The sequence below is a fragment of the Onychomys torridus genome, chromosome 10 (genome assembly GCF_903995425.1).
Source record: "Onychomys torridus chromosome 10, mOncTor1.1, whole genome shotgun sequence".
NCBI lineage: Eukaryota > Metazoa > Chordata > Mammalia > Rodentia > Cricetidae > Onychomys > Onychomys torridus.
Window position 1 is genome coordinate 105,573 of NC_050452.1, and position 20,636 is coordinate 126,208.

The window sequence follows — 20,636 nt, forward strand, 5'->3', positions numbered from 1 at the left end:
GAGTTCTCATAAAAATGGCTGGTTCCAGGGTTGGATCTAAGAATATACAAAAGGAACCTGTAGCATATTTATAGGGTCACAAAGTAAAAAATGTACTCAGAAAAAAAGTCAAAAAAACATTCAGGCCTATCTAGCTAAAACTATTTAAGATAATAATATTGTATAAGGCTATAACCCAAAGTACAAAATAAATATCCCTGAGTAAAGAGTAAATTTTCCAAACAATAATAGCAACAAAAATCCCAGGGCTAGAGATTTAGTTCCATTGGTAGAACACTGAACTAGCATGTATGAGATCCTGGGTTCAATCCCCAGGACTAGGAAGGGAAACAATAGTAATTTATGTAGAGATTCATTCCATCAAGGAAACAGAGCTTAATTCTCACCTCTTAAATGCAAACCTAAGTACGATTTGCATAAACACACATTCTAGCTGGGCAGTTGTGGCTCATGCCTTTAATCCCAGCATTTGGGAGGCAGAGCCAGGTGGCTCTCTGTGAGTTCAAGGCCAGCCTGATCTATAGAGCAAGATCCAGGACAAGCACCAAAACTACACAGAGAAACCCTGTCTGGAAAAAACCAAATAAACAAACAAACAAACAAACTCACTCTCTCTCTCTCTCTCTCTCTCTCTCTCTCTCTCTCTCTCTCTCTCAAAAGGAAACAAAACTTCTGACATAGGACTAGGGGTGCAGTCCAGACTCAACCTAGCACTGTACCATTCACTCTGCACCTTGAGTTACTGTCCTGTTAGCAGAAGGAGGGAAACGAGCTTGTACAGAGTGGCCCAAGTAGAATGTCGTTGGCAACCAGACAGCATCAGCATGCCTTACACTAACTAGGTAAAGCATTGTAGAAAATTCTGTTTGGACAGTGACTTTGTTAAAGAACGTAATTAAAAATAAAACAAAACAAACAAACAAAAACACAATTTCAGGAAGGTAATATTTGAATTTGGAATTAGAAGAGTTAGGCTACAATCCTGGCTTTGCAGGTTATAATTTGGATTACACTCTAGGCAAGCTACTTAAACTCTCTGTAGTTTGCTGTGGATATCACTCTGTGTAAATAAAGTTCTGATTGGCCAGTGGTCAGGCAGGAAGTATAGGCAGGACAAGAGAGAGGAGAATTCTGGGATGTAGAAGGCTGGAGGGAGACACCGCCAGCCGTTGCCATGGAAAGCAACATGTAAAGACACTGGTAAGCCACAAGCCATGTGGCAAAGTATAGACTAACAGAAATGGGTTAATTTAAGATAGAAGAAGTAGATAACAAGAAGCCTGCCACGGCCATACAGTTTGTAAGCAATATAAGTTTCTGTGTGTTTCCTTGGTTGGTTCTGAGCGTCTATGGGCCTGGCAGGTGAGAGAGATTTGTCCTGACTGTGGGCCAGGCAGGAAAACTCTTAACTACATTTCTCTGTATAGTTTTGGTGCCTGTCTTGGATCTCACTCTGTAGGCCAGGCTGGTCTCAAACTCACAGAGATCTGCCTGCCTCTGCCTCCCAAGTGCTGGGATTAAAGGCGTGCACCACCACCACCACCACCACCACCACCACCACCACCACCACCACCTGGCTAATAATTTTATTTTGATGGTGATGGTGGTTTGTTTGGGGGATTTGTCTGTCTGTCTGTTTGAGACCAGGTTTCACTATAGAACTCTGGCTGTCCTCAGACTCACAAGAGCTACACCTCTGACTCCTAAATGCTGGGATTAAGGGCATGTACCACCACATCTTGGTTAATTTTTAAAAGATAAACGAGGCTGGAGAGTTAGTCCAGCAGTTAAGAGCACTGGCTGCTCTTGTGGAGGAAAAAGGTTGATTCCTAGAAACTACATGGAGGCTCACAGCTGTCTACAACTCCAGTCCCAGGGGATCCAACACCCTCTTCCAGCCTCCTCAGGCAGCAGGCACACATGTAGTACCCAAATATACCTGCAGGCAAAAAACCTATATGCATAAAATAATAAAATAGTCATTTAAGAAGACAACAGCAAATTGGTCACAGAAGTAGATATTACATAATAAAGAATGCTTTTATATAAACCAGTTAAGTAACAAGGGGTCTCAAAGGGATGAGAGTTCAGGTACAATGTATAGCACACTGTTTAAAGCAACCAGTGTAATAAGGTCTAAGCAGCTACACCTGTGACAAGTTTACTGCGATCAGTGAAATATAAGGAAAGTGTTATAGCATGGGCATTTATACTCATCCTCACTGAATATGTCTGGTGTGGTAATACATGCATATAATCTCTGCTGTAGGATGTTCTGTATGTCAAATGTGTTGCTCTGATTGGGTAAAATAAATAAAGTGCTGATTGGCCAGTAGCCAGGCAGGAAGGATAGGGTAGGCGGGACAAGGAGGAAGAGAATGCTGGGAAGTAAAGGCTGGGGGAGAGACACTGCCAGCCACTGCCATGACAAGAAAGATGTAAGGTACTGGTAAGCCACAAGCCATGTGGCAAAGTATAGATTAATAGAAATGGGCTAAATATAAGAGTAAGAGCTAGCCAATGGTAGGCCTTAGCTAATGGCCAAGCAGTTTAAATAATATAAGTGTCTGTGTGTTTATTTTATAAGTGGGTTGTTGGACTAACAGGGCTTGGTGGGGGCTGGAGAGGTCTTCAACAACAAATCCCAGCACCTGGGAAATGGACAGACAGTGAATCAGAGTACAAGGTCCTAAATAAAATCCTGTCTCAAAAAAATTAGCCAAATGCTATTAATGTCTACTTCTGTTAAGTGTTAGAAGGATGATATGGTAGGAAAAGAAACAAACAAACAAACCAACATAAAACAAGGGCATCAGAGTCAGACAGATATGAGTCCAAATCAAATACTTACATAACCTTCAATAGGTCAACTTTTCTGAGTTTTGGTCTTCTCAATCCAAACAAAAACTTTTGGGGATTGTATGAGAACTAAAGTTATGTTTTAAGTTTTAATAACTGTGCTTAAGAGATATAAAAAAAAAAAAATGCCTCTAACCTGTAAACCCCCACTTGTCCAAGGATAGGTAACTTCCAGGAATGCTGGTGGCTGTTGTTGATGTAAGATAACAAGCCACATGTTTTCACTTCCATAAACAATGTTGGCTGCCCCAACTGCACAAGATGTGTTTGATATTGACATGTACTTGAGACGTACTTAGGCAGGAAGTATGTCAGGATGTATGCTTGCACCCAATTGGACAGAGTCAGGAAGTACAGAGCCTTATAGGTTTTGCCTATATAAACACTGGGACTATTGGATATGGGCCTGGCCAGTGTCCATCGTCCTGATCAGTATTTAATAAAGTTTACTTCAAATTTGGCTCAAGAAATGTGGTAATGGTCTTTTCTAGCCCAGTGGAATTAACAATAGTGTAATATGTATGACCTCTAATGGCAGATAAATAATGTAAATCAAGCATTTGGCACATGAAGTGGACCACTGCACTCCATCACCAGTAGTTATCCTTCATCCTTGTCTCTCCAGCACAGACCTTTTACTCAGTGGAGTGCTGGTTATACTTTATAGGCTGTCCCTGGAGAAAGAAGCCAGGCTAGCAACACTGGCTGCTGCCTAATATAGTTCAAGCTTTCAGCATTCCTTATGCAAAGTTATGAAAATATGTGCAATATCACTTTCCATTCTGCTCCTGCTTCATTTTCTCAAAAATGAAACAATCCTGCTCATTGGGTTTTTTTGTTTGTTTGTTTTTTTAATCCATTTCTTATCTATCTCCCCTAACAATACAAACACTATAAAGGCAGATACTCTGGTCCAATAAAGCCCAAGTAATAGGAAAATTTCTCAAAAGTAAGGACAATGAAAAGTGCTACAAAAAAAAAAAAAAAAAAAAAAATTAGAGGCTGCAGAGATGGCTCAGTGGTTAAGAGCATTTACTGCTCTCAGAGAGGACCCAGGGTTTGGTTTCCACAAACACAGTGGCTTACAACCATCTGTGACTCCAGTGCCAGATCCTATTAAGATCAATCCATGTGAATCTATTTAATAAGTAATAGGGATTTATTAAGATATAAATTGAAGAAATACACTCACAAATACAGAACAGAGTAGACAGCTTAAGTCTGATCTGACCGGGAGCAAATCTATCTTGCAGGCAGCAGGAAGAAGGGACATGTGACCCTTCTCTCTTTCCTTTTAAGAGGTCACAACAGCAAGAAGCACCGCCTCCTTTGGGTCCTACAGCCCAAGGTCATGGGCAGAGCAAATACCACTACACAGGGGAACCAGCAAGGGCACCATGGTATGCATACATACAAATAGGCAGAACACTCATATATATAAATAAATAAATATTTTCATTTTTAAAAGACTAGTACAAATAGAACACTCGTAGCACTGTCCCTGTTGTTTTATTTCCTTTTCCAGACAAAAGAATACATATTATGAGTAATTTTCAAATGCTAAAATTAAAACAGCAAACTACCCTACAACACCCAGCATAATTAACATAATCAACATAATTAGCATAATAAAGGGGCTAGGCATAGTAGTATATGCCTTTAATCCTAGCACTCAGGAGGAACAGGCAAGCAGATCTCTGAGTTCCAGGTTAGCCAGGGCTGTATAGTAAGGCCCTGTCTCAAAGGGAAAAAAAGTAAAAAATAAACAAAAGGGCCAGTGACATTGCTTAGAGGGGAAGGATGCTTGCTGCCAAGGCTGATGACCTAAATTTAATTCCCAGAAACCACATGATAGAAGGGGAGAACTAACTTCCTCAAGTTATTCTTTGACCTCCACAGACATAGCATAGTACATGCTACATGCATGCCTCACAAACACAAATTAAATAAATAAGTATGTAAATAAGGAAATGTAAAATAAGGAAATAAAGTATAAACATTCCATATAAAGGACCATATTCATAGATGTCTAGATGGAACACCATCCAAGGCAGAAATCTCATCATCCTTAATATGAGAGGTACTTATTTTAGGAGTATAGAAAAAGAAACAAATGCTATCACTTATTACCATCTTTTCATTTTACTATTTTAGCTTATATACCCAGCCTCCTATACCTTGCATTTACTTTACCTGTATGAATTAACATCTGCAAACATTCTACAGAGTTGTGATAAGCTGCTTCATGAATTGGCATCCATCCCCTGTTATCAGCAACATCCACACTTCGACCTTTTTTGAGCAGTTTCCGTAAAAGTTTAACATTGCCTGCTCTGGCAGCAAGTCCAACTGTAGAGCATGTGCCTGAGTAAGCCTCTGTAAAATCCATCCTTTTGATCAGTCTACAAAACAAGGCAGAAAGATAATACTAGTCAGTAAAACAACACTAAACTAGAGATCAGCACATCACAGTCTAGCATCTCACATGAGAAAAATAGGAGAAACTGTCATGCCACGCACAGCCTCTGCTATAGCCCAACCCAATGTCTCTCATGTCAGTTCCTAGCAATAGTATTTAAATGACAAAGGTAGTTTTTACTTCAATCTTTCTCCCTCCAGGAATATCTGTCAGATCCTTCTTGTGGACTACCTATTCACACCACACCAAAACACAGAAACTCTACTACTAATGACCACTTGTGAATCCCATTTTACTAACCTCTATAGGAAACAGTTAAACCCAAAAAGTTTTTAAAACAAAAAGAAAGAAATGAACAGTGTTTATTGAGAAAAACAAGAATAAGTAAGGAACCTCATTTTCCTACTCTTGTTGGTCCTTTCCAGAAGTGGATAAACAGTTGGGAGCTCAATCCTTCAAAGTGTCCGAATGAATAAATACAACAAAGCCAACAAATAATAGCCAGATAGACAGCCCAGCCTTTGTGCATGTATCACTGCCCTCATGATAATCACCTCCCTTCAAAGCTCATTTCATGTTCTCTGGCAATCAAAGTCCCACACAGATCTCAGTATATGACTCTCACAAACTATTAGCATATATATGTTGGTCTAAGATTCAGGATTCTCAGGCAAACAGTTATCTTCTAAGAAGTAACGTTCTCAGTACTATTCCCATCCCACTTTTGATTTTTCCTAATGGTCCTTGGGAGAGGAGGCTTGTCAGAAAACGCCAATGTATCTAGCCCAATACGATGAAAACTTTCTAGAACCATATTGTACATAATTAATCCAAAAATGGTTTGAAGAAAGACGTTAAAAACAAACATAAAATAGTCCCAATAGTAAATTTAAACTTATGCATGGTCACCTTTAAAATAAAACTGTAACAGAAGTTGATTCTATAACAAGCTAAAGAGCCAATGTCAGCTACAAATTAATTTAATTTAACTGGGTCAAAAGGTCCATTACAGTAAGTAAAGATATTTATTAACAAACATTCAATCATTCAATTAGCAGTTATTTTTTAAGCACCAGCTAAAAATGATCAGCAATGAGGACTACATACTCACAAAGATCCTATCTCAAATTGTTTACAGTTCCATAGGAATGATAAATATATATGGTCCAACACAGAAAATGTAAAGTATCATCAAAGTAGAACAGATTGAAAGCCATATAAATTAAAGAAGAATCTGTGTTCACTTGATGAGGGATTTGAGCTGTGCCATACTGAACAGGGAAGATTTCAAAATGAGACAACGGGCAGAAGAGCATTCCTAGACAGAATTGGAAAAGCATAAACTAAAAAGGATGTGTATAGCCAAGGGAAAGGGACAATGAGTAAGAAAAACATGTCATGTTGGAAGAAGGATTAGAAAATCAAAAGAGTAGAAAAATAAGATTACCAAGGTAGCTTAAGGCCAGATTTGAGGATATTGAATGCTAATGTATGCTTTTCTGAACCATACTAACTTCTTGACAAAATAATTACATGAAAATAACACTGATAATTTATAAGTGTGTTCATTTAAGTAGAAGAAAAACAAATTTCTATCCTGAAAACACACACACAAATCAACTTGGAAAATATTTAAAGAACAGAATTTGAATAAAAATAGGTAGGTATTATACCCTGTCCAACATTTACTGGTTTCTCTCTTGGCTACAGTGTTAATCAATTCAGGATAACATATCATAACCTAAAAAACATAACAGAACTTAGTAATGTCTCTGAGCTTCTTAAAGGAAAAACAAGTTCAGAAAAAAATCTGCTGTAAGAGCAGCAGCCTTCCTTTCTATCTCTAACAGCATCTAGTTGACATATCCATTCACAACATCGACCCACACTCTAGTGACTCCAGAACATTTTTAAGATAATTAAGGAAATTTGGATATAGGATATTTGATGATGCAATTTCTAATAATTTTCTTATATTTTTAAAGTTGAGTGTAGGAATATTTAGTAGTAAAAAGTGATATAACAATGCAACTTACTCCAAATGCTTTATATGTTGGTAAATATTCATGACAGGCTCACTCATGACATGGAATATGAATAGTAACTACACTTTTATAAACTTTTCTGTGTATCTGAATTTTTCCAAATGTAGGAGTTATGTAAGAAAAATGACAGCAAAGCGGTTAAGAAAAACAACTATGCCAGGCATTGTGAAACCACCACTTAGAAAATTATGAAAAGACCTGATTATTCTTAAGTTGGTCTTTTCTTTCAGCAGCTTCTTATGACTGCTTTTCAAGAAATATTCTCTAAACCCGGGTGCATTAGTATTCTCCTCTAATAATGCTGAAGATTAGAAACATAAATCCTCATGAATGGGCAATCATTAAGGTTTCTACTCTTACACACCCCCAGATAGAACCATGTTGGTTTCAATGAGGAATAGCCCTAACGAACAGACTATAGTATTTCTTAGGAGGCTTGATCTCCTGGAGAGATTCATGAAACATGTTTCTCTCCAGTATAATGCACATCCAAACTAAATTTTCTAGTTTCAGTTACTTACTCCTCAGCTTCTTTCAAAACCCTGCATGAGTTCAGTGTTAAGAAACTTTGCCTGGAATACATGCTTTAAAAATCCCTACAACTTGAGAGAATTGTTTTATTTCCTTACTATTTAAGTCACTGTAACATTTATGGCAACAATTAGCTTGCTTTTCAGTGAGATGCCAATCAAAGACATAAAACAAAACTCATTTTGGTCTTTGGGGGTGGGTGTGTGTGTGTGTGTGTGTGTGTGTGTGTGTGTGTGACTTAATTTTCAATATTTGAGCAATTCAAATAAATAATACACTAATTTTTTTTTTTTTTTTGAGCTGAGGATCGAACCCAGAGCCTTGTGCTTGCTAGGCAAGCGCTCTACCACTGCGCTAAATCCCCAACCCAATACTATAATCTTAAGAATACAAAGAACAGGGGCTGGAGAGATTGCTCAGAGTTTAAGAGCACTGGCTACTCTTCCAGAGGTTCTGAGTTCAATTCCCAGCAACCACATGGTGGCTCACAACCATCTATAATGAGATATGGCAGGCATACACGTAGGCAGAACATTGTATACATGATAAATAAACAAGTCGTTAAAAAAAAAGAATATAAAGAACACAGCCCAAAAGAAGACTTAAGAAAACAGGTTTCCCAATAGTCTTTTGTGATTCTACAGATTTTCCTATTAGTATTTTTAACTAAATTTTAAGATGCCCTGCCATAGCTCTGTAAAAATAAAGCTACTTGGAAGAGGAGGCAATGAAAATAATTTAGGAATTAAGGAAATCCAGGAGAAACAATACATTTGAAACTAAATATAAGGACCCTCCTCAACAATCCAAGTGTTCAGTAAAGAATGTATATCATCCTCCAAGTTTCCAATTAACAAACAAAACAATACCTATTCATCTGAGAAATGGACTCTAACAGTACTGTAAAAACTGTAAAAAATACTGTAAAAACCACTGTTCTCTGAAATACAGAGAACATTCCAAGTATGAACACGACTGTTTTTGGCAGTTTAAATATGTAAGCAGCTTCCATTAGAATCTAGTTGCTTTTTCACGGGCAAAAAACTGTTATAAAACTTCTGCTTCTATGTGAAAGGCAAAAAACAGAGGATTTTTTCAAGGTCATTATATGTATTACACTTCCGGGTTCTGCTACTGTGACAACTGTTACATGTGGGCAGCTAGCCAATTTTCAAAACACAACAAAATGCCTACGTGCCAACAACTGTGGTGCCGGGGTGTGTGTGTCTCTTAAGACAGTACCAGCCAGGAGTCCTACCTTTTCTCCTTTCCCACTCTCTCTAGGAGGAAAAAACAGGGGGGAGGGGACTGCTACAACCTCGGGTCATTAGTCTCTGAAGAGTTGTGGGTAATGTAGTTCCCCTTACCCCCGCCCCACTCTGTCCCGCATCTCGACTTTCCCTAGCTGCAGAAAGATCTGTGGGTCCATAGAAGCTCTGAAAAAGGTTCCCAAGGACCACAACCCCAGTGTGCTTTGCGCCTCATATCAGGTGTGGCCAGCGCGCCTGCGCCACTTTGAGCAGCCAGTTATTGTGATCGGCAGCAGTCCTGTTCTGTACCGGTTAGGGTTCAGAAAGATGTGGGTGTTCGGTTACGGGTCCCTCATTTGGAAAGTGGACTTCCCCTACCAGGACAAGCTGGTTGGTTACATCACAAACTACAGCCGGCGCTTCTGGCAAGGCAGCACTGACCACCGCGGGGTTCCCGGCAAGGTAAGGAGCCAGCCGCAAACCCAGCTACAGGGAGGGATAACTCACTCAGCAACATCCTGGGCCACCTGCCCTCGCCTCTCCAGAGCATGACACCCTGAAGTCAGTTCAGAAGCCCATGGTTAGTTTCTTAGGCAGAATGCAAGGGCATAGGCACACAAACTCGCACGAGGCTAAAGTGGCCAGGCAGCCCCCTTGTCTTGGCAACCTCTGTCTCACCACAAAAATTAATAAAGATTAATTTTCATGCCACTGCATAATGTGTAAATTCGTTGATATGTCTATATTATGCCAGGTTTTTACTTGTTTGAATTTACATGTGCCTGTAAATTTCTAGGGTTTGTCCTTGCAGTGTTTTAGTTTAAAGACACCTATAAACATAAAAGAATTAATTTCCAAGTTTATTTCCGATTTTTATGCCCATGGTGATTATTTTGATTGGGAGGCAAAGTTATGTGAGGTCTGCAGTTTGTTATGAATAATCAATGCAAAATCTACATTACTTTAATGGTTCCTTCTCCATAGTTCTCTTGGATGATTAATGTGAAATACAAATCATCTGATCTATTTTTCAGTTGGTCATATAAGGCATTCACCTCAATAAGGGTTCAGAGTATTAAAAGCAGCTCACTGCTTATCAAACAAACTTTGCATTGGCTGCAAAACAACTACTATGTGAAATAAAAAATAAAACAAGTATGAAGTAACTAGTAACTTTTTTGATTAACTTCTAACCTTTAGAGAACTACATTTTGAATGCTACCGTGTTCTCTAAAATATTCTTAAAATTCGCCTACCCTACTGGTTGTAATCCCAAAGAGGATCACAAGTTTAAGACCTGCCTGGACCTCAAACTCAGAAATTTAAAAGGGACTGGAGCAATAGATTAGTAGTCTAGCACATGTGAGGCCCTGAGTTCAATTCCCAGCACCATTTTAAAAACTACTCTAAAGCACAATATTCTGAAATGCTGAAAGCCAGCTATCAGAAGAGATTCTTGGAAGGGGAAAGAAAGATCAAGGTTCTGAAATATTTATACAGGCTTGAAATCTTGAAAAGCATCTGAGTTAGACCCATTCTAACTCGAGTTTGTCAATTAAGAATTAAGGTAGACTTTCCTGGCCTATTGAAACCCAAACAGAAGGCAAATATTTATTTACAGGCCAACAGAAACATCATAACCAAAGAATTTTCAAGAATATTATAAAACAATATTCAAGACATTAAAGAATTAAACCAAAGAAAATGTCTTTGGGTATCAATTTTGATATATAAAAACCTTAAGGTAGGTTTTCATTTTAATGACCAAGCATTAAGCAGTAATGTTTATGGTTCTGACTGCATAATTTACTACCTAGGCTCAACCAAAATATGTTTCTTACAAAACATATTAAGATATATGTACGGCCAGGCAGACTGCTGGTAAGAAATTGTCTAATCAATATATGAGTTCTTTAAAAGTCCGTATTTTTATGCTCTATGTATCACTTTAAAAAGTAAAGCTAGAGGTCAGGCATAGTGGTGCATGCCTTTAATTCCAGCACTTGGGAGGCAGAGGCAAGTGGTTCTCTGTGAGGTCAAGACCAACCTGGTCTACATAGTAAATTCTAGGACAGCCAGAGCTACATAGTAAGACCCTGTCTTGGGGTTGAGGGGCAAGGGGTGTCCATCAGTCTATAAAAGGAGAAGATACATTTTTAATGAACAAGGCCAGTGATGTGGTTCATCAAGTAAAGGACAGAACTGACTCCTACAAAATGTCCTCTGACCTATACACACAAGCTGTGGCACAGTGCTCACACATAAAGTAAATAAATGTTTAAAAAAAGAAAGAGGAGAAGAGATCTATAAAAGCCACTATTTCTTTGTGCTTAAACTTACTGAGACTTAGGAAAGGAAAGCTAGGGCAGGGAACTGCACTGGCTAACAGTTTTACACCTTCCACTAAAAGAAAAAAAAAAAATCCATCCTAGAAAATTAATGGAAATATTTAGTATAAATATGTTCCAAGTACAGTATTATGTTAAAAACTAGGCAAAACATCATAATTTGACTTCATATTTTTATTTACATTTATCTAAATGTTAACCATCTGGACAAGAATACAAATGGCAACAGAACTATTTAGCCACTTGGAATGGCTCAGGTGCTACTCAGGACATAAGCTGGGTCTTATAAGAAGGCAGATATATAGATGTAAGGTTTACATCAACATAATACAGCAGAAAGAACAGTATGTTGAATTTCTTCCTAAGTTTTTGTTTGTTTGTTTGTTTGTTTTTAGAGACAGTCTCACTACATATTCCTGGCTAGCCGGGAAGTCACTCGGTAGATCACAAGCTGACCTCAAACTCAACTTCCTCGGCCTCTCAGAGGGCTGAGATTAAAGGCCTGTGCCAGCATACCTGGTTCCTAAATTTACTAAAGTATATACTTATCACAAAACTGGTTGTTTCTCAACAAAGTAAAGATTTGACTTAAAGAGATTGTCTCCAAAATATAATATATTATAACTGCAAAACAGGAAACTTGTTTTATTTTGTTTTGTTTGATACAGAATCTTATATAGCCCAGGCTGGCTTTAAATTCGCTATATAGCAAACATGACCATGAATTCTGAGACTCCTGCCTCCACCTCCCAAATCATCTGAGTACAAGTATATACCAACACACCACTCACATAAATATAAATAAATATTTTCATTTTTAAAAGACTAGTACAAATAGAACACTCGTAGCACTGTCCCTGTTGTTTTATTTCCTTTTCCAGACAAAGGAAAGAATACATATTATGAGTAATTTTCAAATGCTGAAATTAAAACAGCAAACTACCCTACAACACCCAGCACATCAGTAAACATGTACTAAATCCTTAACTTTTCTAGATTAAAAGCATTCCTTGCTGGGCAGTGATGGCGCACTCCTTTAATCCCAGCACTCGGGAGGCAGAGCCAGGCGGATCTCTGAGTTCGAGGCCAGCCTGGGCTACAGAGTAAGTTCCAGGAAAGGTGCAAAGCTACACAGAGAAACCCTGACTTGAAAAACAAACAAACAAAAAAAGCATTCCTTATCACCCAATAAAAATACCAATTGTGACTTATTAATAAAACATCTTCAAATCATATTCAGCTTGAAAGACCTCTTCTTAACCATATATGGTGATGCACAGTTGTAATCACTAAACTAAGGAGGCTCAGGTAAGAGGACTGCCACTTTGGGGTCAGCCTGGGCGACACAGCAAGATCCTTTCTTGTCTCAAAAATGAAGACAGGAAAGGAGGGGGCAACTTGTAGCTCAGTTAATGCAGATTCCTAGTGCCACATAAACTGGGATGTGCGAGAACCTCACTCCTATATTCAGGATAGATGCAGGGAGATCAGAAGTTAGTACTAGATCATCCTCAGCTACATAGTGAATACCAGGCTAGCCTGAGCTACACAAGACCTGTCTTTAAAAAAATAAAGTAAGGAAAGATTCCTTTATTCAGTTTCATTGCTCCCTTAACAAAGAAGACATTTAAAACATACACTACTTTTCAAATGTTCAAAGATGTGACTGTAGAGTTATAAATAAGAGTTCTAAGTAAGTCGGTATAACTTGAGGGGAAAGGTGGAAAGGAATGGGGTTTGTAGTTTAACAAAGCACTTTTGGTTTTATTCTATAGAATATCACAGCCTTGAAAGATTTAAAGCCAAAAAGCTCTTCTTGGCTCTCAATGAAATTGGAGTAAGTAAAATCAAAAGACAGGCAGAGAAATCTCTAAAGAGATGACTGAATGATAGAAAAGAACCAAACTGTGGTGAAGAGATGGCTCTGAGGTTAAGAGCTCATAGTGTTCTTACAGAGAACCCAAATTCAGTTCCCAGCACCCACAATGGGCAGCATACAACTGCCTGTAACTCCAGCTACAAGAGGGATCTGATGACTTCTGGCTTCATAGGCACACTCCCAAACACAGGCACAGACATATAGTTTTTAAAATATTTACTATTTACAGTGGGGAGTTGTATACATACACATATTTTTTTTTTAAGATTTATTTATTATGTATACAGTATTCTGCCTGTATGTATGTCTGCAGGCCAGAAGAGGGCACCACATCTCATTACAGATGGTTGGTTGTGAGCCACCATGTGGTTGCTGGGAATTGAACTCAGGACCTCTGGAAGAGTAGTCAGTGCTCTTAACCTCTGAGCTATCTCTCCAGCCCCACATACACATAATTTTAAAAGACAAAATTATCAAGAATTAGGTGAGCTGGGCAGAAGAGAAGTTCTGCTGGAATGCAGAACTTGTCACCCTGACTGCAGGCATTTCTCATTCTGCATTCCATTTCTTCTTCCTTCCATTGTAATTATTGTACATTTTACCAATCTGATATTCCCAAAATACTTCCTCCATCATGTCAGTAACCTGCTACCCAAGTGCTACAGTTTCAGTTTCTAATTTCTCCCACATTTCAATGGCTTCTTGTTTCCACTGCTCCACTAACTTCAATTTTGCATTTTTTTTTTAAAGTTCAAGGCCCAAGATAGGCAAGTATTTACTTCCGCTGCCAACACTATGAGCTCTCCATTCCTTAAAATCTGCTCTCTGGCTTTACAAATCTGACTCTATGCTATCTCCAGTCATCTTTCTGAATCATCTCATGGAATACTACAAGCAGCAGTCTAGTAAGACTGAGACAGAAAGATCACCAGGAATTGAAGGCAAGCCTGGCTACATAGTGAGTTCCAGGACAGCCTGGGTTGGAGACTGAAAACTATCTCAAAAGAATAATTGATTAATTAAAGTTTAATTAATTAAAATGCACTTAGGGTGGTATAGTCCTGCCAGATAGTCTGTCTCATATAAGAACAGTTAAAAAAAAAAAATAGACCAATTCTAAGCCAGGCACGGTGGTACATACCTTTAATCATAGCACTTCAAAGGAAGAAGCAGGAAAAAAAGTTCAAACCAAGCCTTAGCTACAAGTTTGAGGCCAATCTGGGCTATATGAGACTTAGTCTCAAAAATAAGTAGACAAAACAATGTCGATTCTAGTATTAGCCACTCAATGAGTCTATGTGACATTCATTTATGAATGTATAAAAACATTACCTTGAAGCATCCTTTAGCATAAATATAAAGGTAAAGGTACCTCATAGCCACAGGTGAAAATCACTTATTCATACATACCTGAGACCCAAGTATAGCCTAGTAGTGGTTCTGAAAGCATGAACCAATAGTTTCACTAAGCATACTATTACAAACACCTATTCTCAGGCTTCAGACCTACAGAGTCAGATCTAGTGGGGTGTGGCCCAGCAATGCTTTAATCTATTCCCTTAGTAAAGTGCTTCTTACAACAAATATAGTAAAACTTTATTCTATGTCAAGTTGATAATGCTTAGTTATTTCATGCATTTTAAATAAAACTATTTTCTACCTTTTTCAAAACAGCCTGGAAGAGTTGTGACTCTTGTTGAAGATCCTGGGGTATGGTATGCTTATTTTTTACATAGTCTTAAATAAAATGTTAGCTTTCAGTGTTTTAATAATCAGTTAAATTTTATTGTTCATCATAGAAAATTTGAATTAAACTAAGTCTAGAACTCTTTTCTGTATTTGCTTTTGATTTTTGTTTGTTTCATTTGGGGGGGTTGTTTGTTTGGTTTTGTTTTTTTGTTTGTTTAGTTTGGGGGGGGGGGAATTTTAGAGACAGGGTTTATCTGTGTAGCCCTGGATGTCCTGGAACTCACTTTGTAGAACAGGCTGGCCTTGAACTCAGCCTGCCTCTGCCTTGCAAGTACTGAGATTAAAGGCGTGAGCCACCACTGCTGGCTGCTTTTCTGTATTTGTTGTGGAGGGTTTTTTTTTCCTGTTTTTTAGTGTTTATGGAAAATGAATCTAGAGAGAAAGTTACAATTAGAACACACAGTAACAACAAAATACAACCAAGTGATATGTAATCTCCTTTTTACAACTCTTCTATGTGAGTTTGGTAAATGAGAATTTTGTGATCCTCTTTCATAATAATGGGGTCAGGCTTCCCACAGTGAGATTATGACTAAGAATTAAATAGAATCCTTACAGCTCTCTTGAAATTTGCCTGGAATCTAGTATTTTTTCAACAAAAAACTAAAATCTTCTTACTGATTTTATAAACAATACTTGTGATTTTTAAACAAGTTTGAAGCACTCAAAACTTTAGTGGATAGTGCCCAGATTCTTTAAACGTGGGAAGAAATTTATACAAAACAAAACTCAAGCAGCACCAAGAGTGCCACCTGCCTATAATCAGACGAGTTCAAGGCCAGCCTTGTTCAAAAAGCTAGTACTGATCTGAAAAAATTTTTTTATTTGTTTTTTTTTTTTTTTTGAGACAGGGTTTCTCTGTGTAGTTTTGGTAGCTGTCCTGATCTTGTTCTGTAGTCCAGGCTGGCCTCAAACTCACTGAGATCTGCCTGGCTCTGCCTCCCATGTGCTGGGACTAAAGGCATGCACCACCGCCACCTGGCTCCTTATTTGAAAATTTAAAAATAAAAATAAAAACTGCTAGAAGCATTAATTATAGTCTGGATTACAAAACGCTTCCAGCAATTTAAAGTGGGAGAGGCATCTAAAAGTACCTTACATTTAAACCATCAACTGTAACTCCTAGACAACAAATGGCACTTTCCTTCCACAGAATTTCTTAATGACCAGCAAACACTTGATATTAGTTTAAAAATAATACCTAATATAAAAATTTGATGGAAGAGACCTATCATTCTATGCTTGATACAAATCAATTACTTATTCAGAATAAAGGTTTTAAATGCTGTTTTCCTTAATTGTTTACTCTTTACCCCTTTGAGGCACTTGGAAACAAAACTGCATTGACTTCTATGACTACAAAATATCCTAGGTCATAATGTATCTTCAACTACTTTGATAGCCTTATAAATACAAAACAGTGTATTCTTTTCATTTTTCAACAGGGCAGTGTATGGGGTGTTGCTTACAAACTACCAGTAGGAAAAGAAGAGGAAGTAAAAACATACCTTGACTTCAGAGAGAAAGGCGGCTACAGAACTACAACAGTCATTTTTTATCCAAAAGATCCCACAAGAAAACCATTCAGTGTTTTGCTCTACATTGGAACGTGTGACAATCCTAATTACCTTGGTCCTGCACCTCTGGAAGACATTGCTGAGCAGATTTTTAATGCAGCTGGCCCAAGTGGAAGAAATACAGAATATCTCTTTGAACTTGCAGATTCTATTAGGAAACTTGTTCCAGAAGATGCAGATGAGCATCTCTTCTCTTTGGAAAAATTAGTAAAAGAACGTTTAGAAGGAAAATAGAACCTCAGTAGCACATAGTCACCAACTCCTCCAAACAGGCAGAGCTTTTAGTCTTCAGAGAATAACTTCAGTACAAAACAGCAGTATGTTTTGGACATTCTAACTTGAAGATCTTACTATTTATTGTAGTAATTGGAATGTCATCTAAATTTACTGTTTATTTACAAATTTCCTAAAACATATTCAGAAGATTTACATACAGAAAAAGAAAGAGTTCAAGTTATACAAGTAATTTCCTAACTAAATGACATATGAACATTTATTTGTTCATTAGGAATACAGTTCTCAATTCACTTCCTGTTTTTATCGGAGTAAAAATGGTTTATAGTATATATACTTAAAATAATGTTATTAGAAATATATGGTAATAGAGAAGGTTCCAGCACTGATTGTTAATTTCTTTGTTATTTCGGATTAAATGAAAGTCATATTTAGGCCAAAAGAAATTGAGTTTTTTAATATAAAGTTTCCTTGGAGTTATAATGTGCTATCTTTGCCTCTTCTGGGAAAAGTCATTTTATTACAAAGAAAAACTCTAGCACAGATTATATAAATCACATCACTAATGGTAATCATTTATTTTGTATTTATCTCATAATGAAACTGGGGAAAAAAAGCTTTCCCAATAGTTACCAATAATGAAAAAGGTGTTTAAAACAGATTTTACAATTATAATTTCTCAAAGAAGTGTCATTTCCTTATGTACATTTTTTTCTTTCTTACATCTTGTCACCTAAATAAGAGCATCAACTATTTATGTGGCTACTTAATAAGGAAGCTAATTCTTAAATTATTGACTTATAAAATTAGCCTTGATTTAAGATAATTAGGTGATTTCTTTAATATAAAGTCTCTCTAGAATCAACACTGAAAAACTTTCAGTTTAATGTTAAACTCATATGAGTTTTATTAAGAACTCATCAGATATTCAGTATGATGGCTCACTCCTATTATCCCAGCACTAGAGAGGTTAAAAAAAAAGACTACCTGGAGTTCAAGGCAAGCCTAGACTTCAGAGTCAGACCCTGTTTCAAAAGAATAAACCAGGCACACTGGCTCACACCTGTAACCCAATAACCCAATACTCTCGAAGCTTAAGTAGGAGAATACACAAGAGTTCTGGGCCAGCCTGGGCTACAGAGGGAGGCCTTGTCTCAAAAAAAAGCAAACAAAACTTCTCAACTAATACAGAAATATTTCACATGACAAAATACAGAAGTTGTCCTTTCTTCTTTTTCTGTTAACTACAGAAGGTTACTAGCATTTATTATTATCTCATAATGTTATATGCAGTTTACATAGGGAAACATATTCTCAGTTTTTAAGAATTGCTTTAAGCCTGTTTCTATAATTATTTTGCAGTCACTTACAAACTTAACAAATGCAGAAATCTAGGTCTCTTTAAAGAACAAAATACCATAGTGTATCTAAAAATACAGGACCTAACTGTTTTACTACCCAGCATCTTTTCCCCAGGAGATAAAGACATTAACATGTCTATATAAAGGTGTTCAAGTTAGGGGCTAGAGAGATGGCTCAGAGGTTAAGAACACTGAATGTTCTTCCAGTCTTCCAGAGGTCCTGAGTTCAATTCCCAGCAACCACATGGTGGCTCGCAGCCATCTATAATGAGATCTGGTGCCCTCTTCTGGCCTGCAGGCATACATGTAGACAGAACACTGTATACATAATAAATAAATAAATCTTAAAAAAAAAAAAAAAAAAAAAAAAAGATGTTCAAGTTAATTTTGACAGCTCTGTATCTGTTCTCACCAATATAATGACAAGATTGACAAATTTCAACCCAAAATCACAGGTCAATTCAATTACCATTTTACAAACAAATCAATTAGGTTACAAAATATCAAGAGGAATTAACTCTGAGATTTTGATTTGTGCCTTTCTAGGCTTTCAGTTAGAAATTAAGCTAAACCAAGCAGTGGTGGCATACACCTTTAATCCCAGCACTGGTGGGGGAGGGGCCAGGGAGGGGAGAGCAGAGCAGATGGATCTGATTTCAAGGCCAGCCTAGTCTACAGAGCACTTAGTTCCAGGGCAGCCAGGGCGGTGGAGGGTTGAGGATTGAGGGAGAGTTAAGCTCAAAAACTCATTAACACATGTGATATAACATCAACATCATGAATATTTACAGAAAGGCTGTGTTCTAAAATGGCCAGGAAAGGAATATTCATTTTCATCCAGCTAGGGAAAAAACTGAATGAAATGAAGAAATTAAATAGCACTAAAAGCAGAAGGTGGGGTTTGGAGTCTCCAACATAAGAACCATCACTGATATATTGTTTTGAGTAGAACAAGTCTTTCTTTACAGCCCTCGGATCCTAATTTAAAAATAAATGTTCTGTTTCATTCTGCCCCAATTATATACACAGACTCAGGCTCTTGTTGCCTCATGGTAGAAATAATTGCTAGACATTAACAAAAGTATGATCATAAACACTACACTTAGAAAACAAACTATTTGTGCCTCTTTTGGGTTAGGTGTGGTTTGGTTTGTTTTTGCTTTTGAGGCATGGTCTTGCTGTTTAGTTTGGCTGGCCTGAAATTCAATTCTCCCTCAGCCTTTGGCCTAAAGAATTTGTGTGTATTTGTGTGTGTGTGTGTGTGTGTGTGTGTGTGTGTGTGTGTGTGTGTGTGAGAGAGAGAGAGAGAGAGAGAGAGAGAGAGAGAGTCAGTCTGTGTGTGTGTGTGTTAAGAGAGTAACTGATGTATGTGGGGATAATATGCTTGCCACAGCGTTGACTGGCCAGAGGACAGCTCTATGAAGTTGTTTTTCTCCTCTTTTATATTTACATGGGAGATGAAATTCATTCATGTTGTCTGGCTTTCACAGTGGGCACTTTTACTCATTTGCCTCCTAGATGGCCCTTGAGTGCATTTTAAAAAATTTGATCTTTCTACTCTTTTGTTTTTGGTTGTTTTGTCTGTTTGGTTGGTTGACTTTGAGGGGAGGGAGTTGTTTGGTTTTTATTTTGTTTAGTGTTGACACTGCATCTTACACTGTAGCTATGATTATCCTGGAACTCACTCTGTAGACTAGGCTGTCCTCAAACTCACAGAGACCAACCTGCCTCTGCCTCCTAAGTGCTGGGATTAAAGGCGTGCGCCACCAGGCCCAGCCTAGATATTTCTACTCTTATTCTAGCCCACTATTATGGTTGGTTTTTTCGGTCTCAAACAATACGTTCACTTGTCAACTGACTAAGTACCATCTAGACGTGACTTTCATACTGAAAAAGTTATTTAGCAAAATAGGCAGTGGTAATTTTCAACTCTATTTGAAAACATCACTTGATCTATTTTGTTAAAACTTCTCTAAAAGTAAAACTGTCAATATGCATTTTTATCTTGAATGGGGAAAAATAAGTAATTTCCTAATAAAGTACCTGACGTTCATATTATATATCTTCAGTGTCTACTGAATTTTAATGTTTATTACAGTGTGTGATAGGATGCTTAATGTCTATTATCTATTCTTATAAATATTTCAACTGTACTTTATAACACATATTCCAAGCAAGATAGGTTTGATATACAAGATCCATGATTACAAACACACCTACAGTTTAAGAACCATTTTTGATCTGTCAGATATTTTTTCAACATTTTCCAGTCAATATTTCTTTCTATTGGCATTAAATTTCTCTTTTCTATGGTATATCTTCTTAAAATTGTATCTTAGGCTAGGCAGTGGTGGCGCACACCTTTAATCCCAGCACTTGGGAGG

General features: G+C 37.5%; 2 protein-coding genes across 3 annotated transcripts in view; one reads left to right on the top strand and one right to left on the bottom strand.

Annotated features, from left to right (window-relative positions):
- Nucleotides 1-20,636, bottom strand: part of Asb3 (ankyrin repeat and SOCS box containing 3) — a 115,090-nt gene that overhangs the window by 86,497 nt on the left and 7,957 nt on the right. Inside the window, exons 1-2 of one of the 2 annotated variants that reach the window (XM_036200158.1) lie at nucleotides 9,113-9,122; nucleotides 5,053-5,261 (exon numbers count right to left, since the gene is read on the bottom strand). In XM_036200158.1, the coding sequence (XP_036056051.1) occupies nucleotides 5,053-5,248 (196 nt within the window). In that variant the 5' untranslated portion in view covers nucleotides 5,249-5,261; nucleotides 9,113-9,122. Of the gene's footprint in view, nucleotides 1-5,052; nucleotides 5,262-9,112; nucleotides 9,123-20,636 lie in introns of those variants that run through there. The other variant, XM_036200159.1, reaches the window with a different exon arrangement.
- On the top strand, nucleotides 9,260-17,889 carry Chac2 (ChaC glutathione specific gamma-glutamylcyclotransferase 2). The gene is made up of 3 exons (XM_036200162.1): nucleotides 9,260-9,566; nucleotides 15,006-15,041; nucleotides 16,526-17,889. Exons 1-3 carry the CDS (start codon nucleotides 9,432-9,434, stop codon nucleotides 16,889-16,891), a joined length of 537 nt encoding a protein of 178 aa, XP_036056055.1. The 5' UTR covers nucleotides 9,260-9,431; the 3' UTR covers nucleotides 16,892-17,889.

Excerpts from the sequence above, each read along its gene's own strand:
- Chac2 (XM_036200162.1), top strand. The coding sequence starts at position 9,432 with ATGTGGGTGTTCGGTTACGGGTCCCTCATTTGGAAAGTGGACTTCCCC. Across the intron at positions 9,567-15,005 it reads ACCGCGGGGTTCCCGGCAAG|CCTGGAAGAGTTGTGACTCT; the intron begins GTAAGGAGCCAG and ends TTTTCAAAACAG. Across the intron at positions 15,042-16,525 it reads CTCTTGTTGAAGATCCTGGG|GGCAGTGTATGGGGTGTTGC; the intron begins GTATGGTATGCT and ends ATTTTTCAACAG.